The sequence below is a fragment of the Brassica rapa genome, chromosome A06 (assembly GCF_000309985.2).
Source record: "Brassica rapa cultivar Chiifu-401-42 chromosome A06, CAAS_Brap_v3.01, whole genome shotgun sequence".
NCBI classification, from domain to species: Eukaryota; Viridiplantae; Streptophyta; class Magnoliopsida; order Brassicales; family Brassicaceae; genus Brassica; species Brassica rapa.
In genome coordinates, this window is record NC_024800.2 from 13235872 (window position 1) to 13252905 (window position 17034).

General features: G+C 37.7%; 1 protein-coding gene across 1 annotated transcript; it reads right to left on the reverse strand.

The window, feature by feature from the left end:
- Window positions 1-1008: 1008 nt before the first annotated feature.
- LOC103848096 lies at window positions 1009-7715 on the reverse strand. The gene is made up of 4 exons (XM_009125077.1): window positions 7565-7715; window positions 5831-7430; window positions 5118-5649; window positions 1009-1164 (listed from the first exon to the last, which is right to left on the reverse strand). The coding sequence occupies exons 1-4, from the start codon at window positions 7713-7715 to the stop codon at window positions 1009-1011; spliced, it is 2439 nt and encodes an 812-aa protein (XP_009123325.1).
- Window positions 7716-17034: the final 9319 nt, after the last annotated feature.

Below are 17034 nucleotides of genomic sequence, written 5' to 3' on the forward strand. Positions count from 1 at the left end.
TTTTACGTAATTGAGATTATATTGATATAGATGCTAAGGTTTTCAATCCTAGAACACGAATTCTAATTGCAAAGTACTCCAGCTTCCGCGTGCAAAAAAATCCTATTGACTAAGTCTATATCTCAGCTGTCCCTTGTTCATATAGTTCAAATCAACGATGCTATGTGACTAGCATCGCTCGATGTTTACCTAGACAAGTGTTACCGAGCTGTTCGATAGGTTCAATAGTTTGACTAAATCAGCTGTCGCTTATTTCTAGCAATCCTACCTCAAGGGAATTAATTCAGGTAAAAAGACCATGCTTTCGCTTGCGCCTAATTATCCTAAGTTCAGAGCTCTAGTCAGCTACTTTAGAACATAAGCATTAATAACAATTCCTATGAAGGAAATCTTTATCACTTTAGTGTATCTATATTGTGGGCTAATCTCTCATAACCTTACTTACCCTAAATCTAACAAATGTAACTACTAAGACATAGCAAAGCAGAACATAGTAAATATCTGAATAAAATGCAAAAATTAAATAAGGTAGAAAAAACTAGAGTTCCAATTCAAAGCTCTGAAGGACTCTTGGATCTTCTCTTTGAACTACTCAAAACCCTAAATATGTTTTCTCGTGAAAAATAGAAAGTATGAAAGCGTGTTTTCCCAAAACAATAGCATAGCACATAAATATTAAATTAAAGTCGGCCAGAGGTATTCTTGTAAATGATGTGGAACTTGGGCTATAAGTCAGCTGGGAACCAAGTCGGGCCCTGTTGATCGACGACAAAAGTTGTCCGTCAATCGAATTTTGAGTCTGAATGTCGACTTTGGACAGATTCGATGGACAGCTACGAGTTTCTTCTAGGTTTATCTCCAAAATGCCCCAAAATCACCATATATCTTCAAAACACTATGAACCTGTAAATACTCTAAAAAAAATTCAAAACATAACAAATAACTTCTAAAACACCTATATACCATGGCTAAAAACATATAAAATCCATGGTATATCACCATGGTATATCAATGAGCTGCCGAAGCTTGTCCTCTGCCACGTCCACCACCATTATTTTCACCACAAGTACGAGATCCACGACCAGCTGCACCTCGTTCAGATCGCTCATTCCACCACCCTGTAAAACCTATGAGTTCCCAGCAGTCCTTCTTCTCATGACCATTCTGGCCACAATGAGAACACGTCATAGTTCGGTCCTTGTTGCGAAGAATGGAAACACTTTGCTTGTCACCACTTGAGGTTGCATCAGTTTGTCGAGCCACAAAATCCACTCCTTCCTCTTTATGTTCCAAACTCGAGACACTCCTAGCCTATGTTCTTCTCTGAGCACCTTAGAATAAACTTCTCCAATAGATGCCAACGGATCCATACCAATCAAAGTGGTGCACAGAACCGAAACGAGAGTCGTCAAGTCCCATTATGAATTGGTGGACGTTATCACCGTCTCTTTTTTTCTGATTTCATTAGCAGCTCCATAAGAGCACACTAGACGTGGTCTGTATATCGTAAAATCCTCCCCCAACGCACACAACCGTCCATAATATTCTAAGACGGTTTGACCTTCTTGACGACATTGAGCCTGTTGAGCTTTAAGTTGATGAATTCTCACTTTATTCTAAACAGAGAAACGTTGTTTTAACCCGCTCCACAATTGGCTAGATTTAGACACAAAAGTTACATACAACTTCACTTTAGGATCAATGGAAGCTCGTATCTACCCTATGACCATTAAGTTCACTACTACCCAATTGTCATCATCATGACTATCACTTGATGGTTTCTACAAACTTTAATTAACAAACCCTACCTTTTTCTTGGCTTGCAATGCATTGAGTATCTCATTGGCCCACATATTATAATTATCTCCATTCAACATAACTGGAATGATCATATCTCATGGGTTATCGGAACAATAGAGAATGTATGGTGAAAGAGGTGATTTCTCCATTGTTTCACCGGATTTCACTAGAGATATCGATGTTTCATCATCATTTTTGGGATTGTCATCAGACATGACTTCTCAAGAATTTGTTCAAACTATGAACACAGTCGAAAATATTATTGTTTATGTTTCTTTAACTTTGATATCATGTGGAATAAGATATCGAACTAACTTATTTATTGTTGTTCCTTTAAACTGTATACATATAAAATATCAAAGTCAGCTAAAGATATTCCTAAACCTTATCAAACTATGAAATTACATACTTATCATATTGGAAGAGTGATCACAAACAGTATGTAAATAGAAAATATAGTCATTATCTATAATGATATACTTCCTTAATACTAATCAACTCAAGAGGATCCCCTGTGATTCTTTGTAACATCTTATCGTTATGAGTTTTCCATAAATACCAAATAATCCAAGAATAAAGGTTTCTATCTAGCTCCCGATTCTTTCACTTTTTTAGTTGTGTATTTGGTCTATGCCATCCTCAGTCATGAAGTACCCACTCGCGGACAACCTTGCATATATATATTCTCTGACCAAGATGAAATATGGTTGATGGGTAAAGCCAGATCTGAACAAGTGAAGAAACCCACTTCGAAAAAATAATATATTAGAAAACTCAAAAATAGTTATTCTTGACCTAAACATTTTTAACAAAAAACAAATATTAAAATTTTACTTATGCTTTTGTTGCATGTTTCTTCAAAAAATTTAACCATCATCTTTGTTTTGTTTGTTTTACTTCCAAATTTCTTGGTGGTACTAATGAAAGACTAAAGTCGTATTCTTTTTCATATATGATGATTGATTAAACTTCTCTTGGTCCTCTGTTATGTTTTCGGTGCATGTGGTCCAAAGAGTCTTGGAGTCCCCACTCGCGCGTCTTGCTCATGATTTAACCAATATTTTTTTTTTTGAACATTAGATTTAACCAATTTTTTTTTTGTGAACATTAGATTTAACCAATATTACATCACTCTACCAGCTTAAAACTCTTTAAAGCTGGCTAGGACTAACCAAACATTATAATTCTATTACTTTAGAGGTAACCGGGTATTGATTAATTTTTGTCAAAGCATGAAGAGTTTGTTGGGAAAGAGTAAAAGTTGTTCATACACTTGCAAAGATCTTAATGTAGATTTTTTTTTATCAATATGGAGATATAAATACGCTAAATACAGTATGACTTAGTACACCAAAAGTACAAGGTTTAGGTTCTATGGGCCTAAATATTCAATGTTGGTTATTGTCTAAACGTTACTGTTTTGTAATATCTTCTAGTAGCGTTTTGTATTATCTTTTCCGCTTTCCCTTTATCCTCGTGCAAACTTTATTTTATCAGCTTCTTTTTAAAAGAAAGTAGTGTTGTTGTTTTTTAAAGAAAGCAAGATCGTGCGTTCTGCTTTTGCGCAGAAAAATATAATAAAGAAACTATAAAAGTTTATTTACACTAATTACTGACTAAAATGAAATGAAACGGAAGTAAACGTTACAGAAGAACATCAAAGGTTTCAAGAAGATGATCTAAAATTTCGAATATATAAAATATTATGTGGAAAAAAAGGAAATTGCCAATATGGCCTAAATTTGATTTTAAACGTAAAATTATATTCCAAATTGAATCAAATGAAAAAGTAACTTAAAAGGCTAGTAAATTACAACTAAACTAAACAAAAAATATATATATTTTTTACGAATATAACTCCATGAAGTCTTTTCATGTAGTAAATCTTCAAAAATAATTTATTAATTTTATAAAAAATATTTTCATGGGAGGGGGTGTGAAATAGAAATCATATAATTATAAAAAAAATTTAATAATTTAAATTTAGGTTTACTAAAACGGAATTATTTTCGACATAGATGAGTAAATATATGTTGTAAGTCATGAATGTTTTTGGTTTAGGATTTGCGAACATATGTTGTAGTATTATTTGTATTTTACGGTTAGATTTTAGAATCATAATCAAGGCTTTCTTTATTTCTTCAAAAGATTTTACGCATTCTGGTGAGAAGTCGAATTTAACTTCTTTACAGAGGAGGAAAGTGAGAGGTCTAGCGATTTTGCTAAAATCTTTTATGAATCTCCTGTAAAATCCGGCATGCCCGAGAAAACTTCTCACATCTTTTACGTTTTTGGGGGCTGGCAGGCCAGTCATTACCTCAATTTTTGCTCGATCTACCTCTATATCAGCAGCAGATACCTTGTGTCCTAGGACGATTCTATTATTAACCATAAAGTGGCATTTTCCCAATTCAGAACGAGAATCTTTTCTTCGCATCTTGCCAAAACTTTACATAGGTTATCGAGACAGTTTTTGAAACTGGATCCATATACTGAGAAATCGTCCATGAAGACTTCCATGAAGTCTTCTATCATATCAGTAAAGATCGACATCATGCATCATTGGAAAGTGGCAGGAGCATTACAAAGATCGAATGGCATTCTGCGGTATGAGAATGTTCCGTAGGGGCATGTAAAGGTTGTCTTTTCTTGATCGTTAGGAAGTATAGGGATTTAAAAAAATTTGGAGCATCCGTCAAGAAAACAATAGTATTGATGATTAGCCAATCTTTCCAATATTTGATGAATGAAAGGTAAAGGGAAGTGATCTTTTCTTGTAGCAGCGTTTAGCTTTCTATAATCGATACACATTCGATGTCCAGTGACGGTTCGGGTGGGAATGAGTTCGTCTTTGTCATTCTTCACCACAGTTATTCCGTCCTTTTTTTGGTACAACATGCACGGGGCTAACCCGATTGCTATCCGACATCCAGAAGTTTGATTATTTCCTCTTTAACCACTTCCTTCAAGTTCGGATTTAGTCACCTTTGGTGTTCTATTGACAATTTAGAACCATCTTCTAAGTGAATCCGGTGCATGCACAGATCTGGAGAAATGCCAGGAATGTCTTAGAGAGAGTACCTGATCGCCTTTCTGTACTTGCGTAGTTTATTTAATAACAGTGCAAATTCTCTGTTTGTGAGGTTGGCATTCATGATTACTGGATATGAATCTTTATAGAGAAAGGCATATTTGAGTCCAGCGGGCAGCTGTTTTAACTCAATCTTCGGTGATTTTTCGGGATCCCATTCCTTCGAGCAGGATGGTTGTCGATCGACAGATTTTAATAAGTATCGATCGACGTTGATTTCTGAAACGTCATCCTCTATGTCATCAACGCTTGCTGTTTCCATGCTTGCATCCATTAATCGTGTATATTCTTCAGCTCTACTATCGACACTGAAAGATTCCTCTTCACCAGTTGTGAATACTTTCTCCAAAGGATTGTCTAAGCATGAGTTTATGAAGGATCCTTCGGCCAATGCACTGATGTCGTCCACGTTGGATGTCTGTTTATCGATCAAGGGTCGTCTCATCAGGTTGTCCATGTCGAAAGTCATTGGAATATTTCCAATGTTCAGACATATCCTACCCTCCTTGACATCGATTATCGCACCAGCAGTGGCTAGGAATGGTCTACCCAAAATAAGGGGGTCCTTTGGTTCATTTTGGTATTTCAATACTACGAAATCCGTTGGGACGTGACAGCCGTTGATCCTTATTGGCACGTCGTCAAGCACTCCCTCAGGTAGTCTAACGGATATATCGGCCAAAATCAAAGTTATTTTGATAGGTATGAACATGTCGTATCCTAGGGATATAGCGACAGAATGTGGCATGAGGTTCAAGCTGGAACCCAGGTCACAAAGAAATCGAGGAAAATTTTTGTTCCGTATATTGCAATCCAAAACAAAACTGCCCAGACCAGGTCTCTTGATCGGGGACCTTGGATTATTGCACTTACTTCCTCGGAAACCATCATGACGCTGCTCTCAGTGGCTGGAAAGCTGTTGGATACCATATTCTTTACGCATTCTTTATTGAAGGCAATACTTTGAATGCGTCACTCAATGGCATTTCCAACGTGATCTTATCGAATGCTTTCTTGCAGATTGCTTTATCTAGCTCTCGTTTAGTTTGCGTCTTGTTAGGAGGGAAAGGTGGGAGAGTCCTATACATCCTTTCAATTACCGGGTCAGTCGGAGTCGGGAGTCGATCGACATTTTTTTCAGAGGGTCGATCGATACTAACCGTGTTTTGTCGATCAATACTTGTTCTTCCTTGTCGATCGATTTCGGCATCCTCTTCTATTTCTCCTTCTTCTTCCTCGAGTTCGATGGCCTCTTTCTCAATGTTGGGCTTCTGTCTTTCTCGAGGTATTCCTGACTCGGTACTGGAATCATCGAGGTCTATAGGGTGTGACCCACTTTCACCGGTTTCCTCAACCACAACATGTTTCTTTGTGTTGTTGATTTCTATTGCCCTCGGGATGAGGCGTTTTCCGCTTCTAAATAACACAGCATTGACCTGATGTTTTGGGTTTGCGTCAGTCCGGCCAGGGAGACCTCCTGTCTTTCTTTTGATGGCGGCGGCGTTTTCCGCGACCTGACTGTCCAGCCTCTTAATTTGTACACTTAAAGTGTCGAACTTCCTCATCAGCTCACTGAAGACTATGTCTATCTTTCCGTTCAGGTCAGTGGCCAATTTGCGATTTCCCGTGAAAGATTGGTTCAGCCTAGATTTTTCTCTTCCCTGGCGTGATCCAACAATAGCATCGTAATTTTGGGTAAAACTATAGGGGTTAGGGTAATTATTTTTCAAGGTATGGCTATCTACGAAATCTATTTGCTGTTCTAGTTCAGATAAGGTGGAATCATCAATTTGGTAGATTCCAAATTGGTTCTGTCCCTCAAGAGCAGGATGGGGCGAGTCTAGATGTTCTTTGATTTTGAGTAAAGGTGACTCATCATCTGGGTCAGCTTTTCTTCCTAACTCTACGTCCATCATTTCGTAGGATCTACCCGTAGCTATATTATTGATCAAACGCCTCGCCTCCTCAGGGTTTCTGGTATTTACGTTCCCTTCACTGGCTGTGTCGAGCGTGATCTGGTAATGAAGGTCAACACCTCTGTAAAAGGTACTAATGAGTTCCGGCTCTGAATAGCCATGGTGGGGGCATTCAAGTTGGTAGCTCTTGAATATCTCCCATGCATTTCTGAATGATTCTCGTGGGTTTTGACGGAATGTGGAGATTTTCCACCTTGCATCCCAGTAGTGCGCCTCATCAAAAAATTGATTTATAAAAGCATTCCTTATCTCCTTCCAACAGGTCAGAGATCCTGTTGGTATTTGGTTCAGCCAGTTCCTGGCGTCGCCTTCTAAGGAAAAAGGAAATAGTTTACAGCGATTGTACTCGTCCTTTATCAATTCTTCTAGATATTCGATGTGATCTTGTGGTCGCTCTGAGACGGTCCCACGGAAAGGGTTTTGACGTACCATGATTAAGTATTTGGGACTAATCCCAAATCTCTCGGTATCATCTTTTGGTAGTCTAATTGCAGACCTATTGGAATATGTACTTCCAGGATTTAAATAGTCTTGCAAAGGCAATTTCCATTTATTATCTCTTTCTGAGATAGATTTAATTTGAACAGTGATTTCAGTCCCCTGTTCACTTGTAATTTGGTTATTTGCGTTGCTTAGTTGACTTTTAGGTTTCCTAGGACTATTCTTTCATTAGCATCATCGGTAAGAGAATACTTACCTGCTTCCGGCGGGGTATTGTCGATCGATGTTTGATGTTCTTTGTCGATCGACATTTCTGTCGACATGTCGATCGATATTGCTTTCCCTCCGTCAATCGATATGCCTATCTCCTCGTTGATCGTTGTCCGGCCGAAATCCATGTCTTCCATCTTGCAGCTCCTGTATCAGCAGGAAAAGAGAGAAAACGTTTTTAGCAAATTTAGTAACAAAATCTAGATTAAATTCTTAACATAATCTAATGGTAATAAGAAAGAGTCCCCGGCAACGGCGCCAGATTTGATATCACTCAAATTACCCTAAGGAGTGAATTACTCTCTCAAATAAGAGGTTCAGATGTAGTACTTAGGGATCGAATCCACAGAGACTCTAAGATTACTCAATAGATTATGGTTTTGAACTTATTACTAGATTGAATGGTTTATGGGTTTTAAAGCTGTAAATTGGTTGGTGAGCAAGTTTATTACTCGATTGATTGTTTTGAGTTTGTTAACAGTTGGTTGAAGTAGCTAGATTCAGGTATATTCCCAGGTATGATAAATAATACTTAATTTGGGAAATTAGGAATTTGTTAATATTAATTGTTCTTGAATTCAAACTAAGGTATAATCTTTATGATTATCAAATTTGGATCTCGGACCTCAACTCTCGTTATTTTGGTCGCGAGAAAGTGTCGATCGATAATTCTTTGTGAATATCGATCGATACACCTTTCAAAATATCGATCGACAGAGCTAACGATGCGTCGATCGATACTTCTTCCAGAGAGCTTTACGAACGGGTTTGATTTGTATTCTCTAACGACTAACGAGACCAACTCTCGTCTGTATCTAGTTACTTAGATCATCCTAGTTATTTTCAGGTATTGAGTCAAGCAATGGCTTGATCCCAATTTATCCTAGGATCTAAGTTTAAAGGGTGATCAATGCTAAACTTAGCTTTAATGCATAACTAGATGGTTGTACTATATTTCTAAACATCCTAATAATTGTTGTGTCAGTATTAAATTATCAACCTATTTGGGAAACATAAATCTAACAGTTAAGACTACTCAGACATATTCATGGAACACATAGTTATGATGGTCTGAATAATACTTAAATAAATTAAATAACAAAAGTAACAAAAATAATGAAAGCAAGGGAGTTCAAGATCTTCTCTGTTTTGAAGTAAATCTATCTCTCCAGTCCTAAGCTTTCCTCTTTCAATGGTGGCTTCTTGCCTCTTCCAAAATAGGTCTAAAAAGGTCTCCAGGCAAAAAAATGCCTCTAAAACAATACAAACCCCTAATAAATAGCCTAACAGGCGGCCAAGGACTAATGATGTAATTATTGAGATTTTTGTGAAACTTGAAATCTTCTAATTTGTCATTAACTCTCGAATGGCTTCATAATCGGTCGATACAAGGGCTTGACTTCGATCGATATTTGGTGGTGGCTATCGGTCGATATGGAGCCGCGGCCTTCGTCCATGTCTGGTTTCCAGCGAAGCTCAAAAGATCTCTAAATAACTCCAAATACATCATTTTCTTCCATATAGTTCATGAACTTGTAATTACTCTAAATAGACTCTATATAGTAATAATATATCTTAAAATACTCATAAACCATGGTTAAAAATTGGTAAAATCCATGGTCTATCATGTTCACATCATGACATCAATCGACGGCGAAGCGCGCAGAAGCTCGTTTGGTCCAAGCCGACTTAAAGTCCAAGTCTTTACCAATTTACAAGATCAGCCCTGACGAGTTTTACCCTAATTATATAAGCTTGCCAACATGTTAGAGGCAAAGTGTGCTTTCTTGTTTTTACTATTTTCACAGCAAAAGATTTTCTAGGATTTTTAGTAGATTGGAGAGATGATCCAAAGAGATTTGTGATTGGAACTCCATTAATATCTATCTATTTATCTATGCAGTTTTTATAAATAATTGTTTTTATGAATTGCTTAGCGATGTCCGAGTAGTTCTCTTTTTAGGTTTAGGGTTTAAATAGGTTATAAGGGATTAGCCCAACTATAGATTGCTAAGTTATGATATTCATCAATAGGATTGTCATTAAAGCATGTTTCTAGTTTAGCTAGCTAGAACTTGATCTAGGAGTTTGAGGTAAAGGTCATTACTTGCATCTCACCCTGAATCCACCCTAATTGAGCTAAGATTGCTAGAGTAAGGCGAGAGCTGATCTAGGAAGCTTAGTGAGAACATTCAACCTGCGCGTTAAAACTTGGCCAAACGCGTCGATCGATATTCTAATAGAATAAATCGGTCGACGGTTCAACAAGTGTATCGATCGATATTCCTATAGAATCATTGATCGACACTTATATCTTGTCAATCGACAAACCAAGAAAGCGAGAGCCTATCGGTTTGTTTATAAGTGTTGAGCTCTATAGTATCATGCATACAACTTGTTAGGCATTGTAGGATTATAATCATGATTACCTGAATAAAAACCTTAAGTCTAGTTATTTTCTTCTAAGTACCAAAACCCCCAATCAAATCAATCGAGCAACTGCCTTGCTCAAAAACCTGCTTTTACATTTAATCATAATCAACCTTGCTTAATCAATCTGATTAGGTTTATTAGGTTCCTTAGCTCTCTGTGAATTTGATCACTAAGTACGACAACTGAACCTCTTATTTGAGAGAGTAATTAACTCCTTAGGGTAATTTGAGTGAGATCAGTATACCAAGCCCTAAAACAAGCAAGTTAAGTTGATTAAAATTGGAAGTCAGCTTCAGTTTCTTCAAACTTTCTAAGCTAGAGTGGATGTTATTGGCAGGTGATCCACTTTGGCGTTTCAATTCAGTACACATGCAGTCAATAACCTCAAAGACTGGTGCTAGATATTGGTTAGATAATAAGTAAATTTGAAAATTTTCATCGTCCCCTTCTTGATTCTATAAAACTCAATAAAAACACAAAACTAATTCACGAAATAAAACACAATATCAGTAACTACCTCCCCTAGACTTGAAAAAAATTTTGTCTCAGTGTTATACAGTCCAAGATTGGTGAGGAAAATAAATCATAGGTAAACGTTAACAAGCAAAAACTGTATACGTGCCTTCTGGTAGGAGTGTCGATCGACACATTGAAGTGACACCGGCCGGTTGTCGATCAATGCTGGTATATCAACTCGTCTTCCTTGAATCATTTTTTAACTAGAATCAAATAAAACCGAAAAATCAGTAAGAAATGAAAATAAAACAAAATTTAAAACTTACTATTCGGTTGCCTCCCATCAAACGCTTGCTTATAGTCATTAGCTTGACTTCTGAAGATCTGATTTTGTCAGGAAAAGAATGAAAATTTGCTCCAAAACAAGTCTCAGTGTCTCTCTTCCTCATCTTGTTAATGCAGTTGATAAAATATTTTGCGGAAGCTTCTCATCTGTATCTCAGCTTTGGATTACACTGCACCCTGACCTTGGTAAAAGGTTGTAGACCTTCTCTGCAGCGCACCATATACTCAAGACTTTCCTCATGACATCGTGAAGGAACCAGTGTAAAGAAATTTGCATGTACTTTATTTTTCTTCTTTCTGGCTCTTTCCCCAAACTTAGGCTTTTCAGTCTCGGTTTTTATGAAATTCGGAGGGTGTTGACAGATGCTGATGGCTGAGGGTTGATCGACGATGATGATGGTTTTACAGTCTCGCAATTTGAATCGGCTGTAGGTGCTGGATATTCAGACAAATATATGCAGGAAATAAACTCCTCACCTTTGGTCCTCTCTACAGGATCATAGAAGACAGTTTCATCAACATTAGTCATGCACATCTTATTCTTCTTTAGATCACAAATTTTCCCCACTGTAGCTATGAAGAATCTTCCTTAAAGAAGAGGAGATTCCTGACCTGATTTGATCTTCACGACATGAAAGTCCACAGGGACAGTGCATTCCCCTATCTCTACTTTAACATTTTTAATCATGCCGACTGAGTTTACCTTAGAGTTATCCACGAAGGTGAAACTGCCTTGAGAGGCTTCCACATTTAATCATAATGGTTCAGCAGTGTCTTTGCCCACAATGCTGACCGAAGATCTAGTATTGCAGAGGGCATATGGGAAACCGTGGCCACGTATACAACAAATAATTAGAAATTTTCTAGGCTCTTATTCCTTCTTCAGTGTCTTTTTGAGTTTACGATTGACCTTGTTAAAAGCAACTCAATGTCATTATTTGTCTCTTTGCTCTCTTTGAAGAAGTTACCAAGTCTATATTTATGATAGGCATCCTCGAACGACATATCCTTTGGAACCCTCTTCCCTCTTTAGGGAAATCCATTAAGTTCATCTTTGTTAGCTTCTCTCCTGAGGTGTTTGGGAACATAGGGCTTCCTAGAGTTCACTCACTTCTATGGAATTCTTTCTTGTGTTGCCTGCTGATCCATGACAGGTTCATGTTCGTCCATATGGTGTCGATCAACATTGGTGTGTGTCGATCGACACTAGGTGTGTGTCGATCGATACTAGGTGTGTGTCGTTCGACACTCTGAACGAATGAGGTTTTGCCTAGGGTTGATTTCTCTTGTTCGGCTGCATCTGCAAGTTGCTGAGTGTTGTTCATTGTTGGCTTTGTTGATGTCTGATATGGGTAGAGAGTTGCATTCTGATCTCACTTAAATTACCCTAAAGAGTGAATTTACTCTCTCAAATAAGAGGTTCAATTGCAGTACTTAGGTATCGAATGCACAAGGAGCTAGGAAACCTAATAAATCTAATGGGATTTGTTAGGTTGGATGTTTTAATGATTAAAATGAAATTTGCAGTTTTTATTGAGCAAGTAATTGCTCGATTGATTGGTTGAGGTTTTGGTGCTTAAAGAAAAATAGCTAGACTTAGGGCTTTTATTCAGGAAACTTGGAATTATAATCCTACAGATGCCTAATGAGTTGCATGCATGATAATGTATAGCTCAACTACTAAGCAACATATCAATCAGCTCTCACGTTTCTGGACTTGTTTAACTATATCTAATGACCCAAACAAATGTGTGCGATCAATAGCAAGTGTCGATCGATGATCCTATAAGGATATCTATCGATACACCTTTCACTCCGTCAATCGTTTATCTAATACGGATATCGATCGACGCACTTCTAGTTAAGCTTTATGTGCGGGTTGAATATTGCTCACTAAGATCACTAGATCAGCTCTCACCTTACTCTTAGCAAGAAACTTAGCTCAATTAGAATGGTTTCAGGATGAGAATGAAGCTATCGCTTTTATCTAACAATCCTAGGGCAAGTTCTAGGTAGCTAATCTAGAATCAGATATTAATGACAATCCTAATGATTATTATCACAAGTCAGCAATCTATAGTTGGGGCTAATCCCTCATAACTTATTTAAACGCTAAAATCTAACAATGAAACTACTCAGACATGGCTAAGAAATTCATAACATAAATTAGGTAAGAAAACTTCATTAGAATAGTAAATATATATTAATGGAGTTTCAATCACAAATATAACTTTGGATCTTTTCTCCAATCTATCATAATCCTAAAAACCTTTGCTGATAATAATAAAACTAGAAACACAAGAAAGCACACTTTGCCTCTGACATGGTGGCAAAGCTTATATAATTAGGTTAAAACTCGTCAAGGATAATCTTGTAAATTGGTGAAGACTTGGGCTTCAAGTCGGTTGTGACCAAACGGACTTTCTGCACACTTCGCTGTTGATCGATGTTCTAATGTGAACATCAATCGATATTTGTTCCTCAATATCGACCGATGGTCGAGCTCGATGGTCATCTTGGGTGCTTGCTCCAAATATCTCCAAAATTCTCCTGATCTTACAAATATAGTAAATATACTCTATAATATAATAATTAATAGTAAAAACACCTATAAACCATGGTGAAAGTGGGTCAAATCCATGGTCTATCAACTCCTCCAAACTTACCCTTTTGCTTGTCCTCAAGCAAAACAAACATGCAGTCTCTCTGAAAGAGGCTTGAAAACAGCAGGGACTCACAAAATTTTAAACTTAGAATCATCACCTCTACAGTATTGCAATCCACATCTAAGAAGTCCTAATCACAAAAGCACATTATACCATATCCTAGCTTAACAACTTAGCAAATCTTGTCTGACATTCCCCTTTACCAACCTCATTTCTTAGCATAAATAAAAGTGCAGGTTTTACCTTGGGAGTATCGATCACAGGATGTAAGGAGTTTCAAATAAGTATTTGGACCTTCAGATAAACATTAGTTCATATCCTCTCTCTCTACTAATTTTCTCTCTTAGTCAAAGTCTGCTTATATTTGCAAGATCATTTACCAAGATTGGACAGGCTTCCATGAATCAAGACTTAATGGTGGTTGCCACCAAGTTCTGTTCTTTTCTTATTGACCTATATTCTAAGATTATTTGTGAAGCGAGCCTTAATGGTTGTAGCCACCAAGTCCTGTTCTAATCTTTTTCCTATATAATTATTATGAAGGAAGCCTTAATGGTTGTAGCCACCAAGTCATGTTCTAATCCCTTCCTAATAATTCTCTAATAGATACGTATAATAATAAAATAAATATATATATATATATATATATATTTTTTTTAAATATATCTATATTTCGAAAATAGAGAGAGAGAGAGAGAGGGTGATAATCTATAGACACAAGGCTTTACCTTCCAGACTTGTTTGAAGAATCCGATCCTATGTATACCAAGCCCCAAGACAAGCAGTTGTGTCAAGTTTAGTGTTGGATGTTAGCTTTGGTTCCTTCAAACAATCTCAGCAAGTGTAACATAGTTGACAGGTTGATCCACTTTAGTATCTTTAGTACTATCTGCAATCAGTAAGTTCTAGAATGGTGCTAATGAGTGGTTAGATAACAAGAAAAAATCTAATAAGTTCATTTTCCATTGTTGACTCAATAAAAACTTAATGTTTGAAAATATTTTTTAAATTCATGAATGGTACGGCCTTGGATAGGCTGTTGTTCCTGGATCACTTGAGGTGGGTCGAATTGAAGTTGTCCTCCGGGGTTACTAACACTCGTTGGACAGATGGACTTCTCCTGGAAGCTATGGGTTCCTTACAGGATGTATAGCTACTCTCTAGCACAGGTGCGCCCTGCTGGTTGCTAGGATGATCACGTTAGAGATTCCTCTCCTTAGGTGAGTTCAATGTTCTTGATGCTGAACAGAGAAAGCAATAGGACACAAGACAAGCAATAGCTCAAAGTTCTTAGATTAATCGTTAATCGCCAACTTAGCTGGTTACATGACATAAATAAGAAAGAATGTGGCTACTACTGTAGCTAGAAAACCCTAAGCCTAAACCGAGATGGTTTAGGAATTCTAATCATAATTGTCTTTGGTTTACTTAAATAAAACTCCTAAATCGACATGTCTTTTGGTTCTGAATTTGAATCAATTACATAACTTAAAAGCATTAAACCAACAAGCTGGTTTCGTCTTGATCTCGTCCAGCTCCTCCACTTTAGCTCTCACGAATTTGACTAAGTGTTGTAAGGATTTCTCTTGGGCTCTGGCTCTGGATCTCGTGATAGGTCCCTCCCTCAAGACCAAGGGGTCTTGATATGGCAAGCTCTTCCCATCTGCCATGTTCTAGCATGCTACTGTCCTCTTGAACTGTGCCAACGTCTTCCTTAGGTTCCATGTCAGGCTTCCAACTAGATGCACCTCCATCGCCCTGGTTCACACTTGACCAGAGTTCAGTTAGCTCATCGTCCTTATACTTGCCCTGCTCATCACCTTCCTCATCACTCTCCTCATCACTGCTGGAACTGTCTTGCTCGGCTTCAGTCTGGGCCGCACCATCCCCTCCTCCTTTAAAAGGATTTGTCCTCAAATCCAAGTCATCTGCAACAAAAGGATCAAGGTCAGAAACATTGAAAGTAGAACTAATGGGATACTTACCTTCAAGATCAATTTGATAAGCATTGTCATTGATCCGTTTGAGCACTTTAAAGGGTCCATCTTTCCGTTTCATTAGCTTGGAGTTTCTCTCATGAGGAAACCTGTCTTTCATGAGATGTATCCAAACTAAATCACCAGGTTGAAGTACTAGCTCCTTCCGACCTTTGTTCTTCTTCCTAGCATACATCTTGGTGCGCTCCTCTATGTTCTTCTTAACCTGTTCATGCGAAGACTTAACAAAATATGCCTTTTGGCTGCCATCAAGGTTAGTTTGTTCTTTCAGTGGTAATGCAAACAAATCAAGAGGTTCTAACGAATTAAACATATATACAACCTGAAAGGGAGTGAACTTTGTTACTGAGTGCAGTGATCTATTATAAGCAAATTCCACATGAGGTAAACAATCCTCCCAAGTCTTAACGTTCTTTTTAATTAACGCACGCAATAGAGTCGACAATGTCCTATTCACAGTCTCAGTTTGGCCATCAGTCTGGGGATGACAAGTTGTAGAAAACAACAGTCTGGTTCCAAACTTAGCCCATAAAGTTTTCCAGAAATAACTAAGGAACTTAGTGTCTCTATCCGAAACAATTTTCCTAGGCATTCCATGCAATCTAACTACTTCTCTAAAGAAAAGATCAGCTACAATAGATGCATCATCAGTCGTATGGCAGGGAATGAAATGTGCCATCTTAGAAAACCTATCAAGCACCACAAAGATACTATCCCTACCTCTTTTAGTTCTAGGCAAACCTAAAACAAAGTCCGTAGAGATATCAACCCAAGGATGTTCAGATATGGGAAGAGGAATATACAAACCAGTCGGCTGTACCTTTGATTTAGCTTGCTTACAAGTGACACACCTGGAACACACTCTCTCCACGTCTTGTTTCATCTTAGGCCAGTAGAAATTTTCTGGCAGGGTGCTTAGTGTTTTCGCAACACCAAAGTGTCCCATCAAGCCTCCTCCGTGAGCTTCCCTAACATACAGCTCTCTCAGAGACACACACGGCACACACAGGCGGTTATCATAGAAAACAAATCCTTTTACTTGATAGTAACGACCACTAGCATGCTTATCAGTTTCCTTATAAATTTCATGGAAATCAGGGTCATCTGTATAACAAGTCTTTAGGTGTTCAAAGCCTAAGAGTTTTGTTTCCATGGACGAGAGAAGAGAATACCTGCGTGAGAGTGCATCTGTTACTACATTCTCCTTACCTTGTTTGTAGTTGATGACATAAGGAAAGGTTTCTATGAACTATACCCACCTTGCATGTCTCCTGTTCAGCTTATGTTGCCCTTTGAGATGTTTGAGAGATTCATGATCTGTATGGATCACAAATTCTTTAGGCAAAAGACAGTGCTGCCACGTCTGAAGGGCTCTCACCAGTGCGTACAACTCCTTGTCATAGGTAGGGTAGTTCAGAAAAGCACCTCCTAGCTTTTCACTGAAATATGCTATAGATCTCTTCTCTTGCATCAACACACCTCCAATGCATACTCCTGAGGCGTCACATTCTATCTCAAAAGTTTTAAGAAAGTTAGGTAACACAAGTAATGGGGCATTA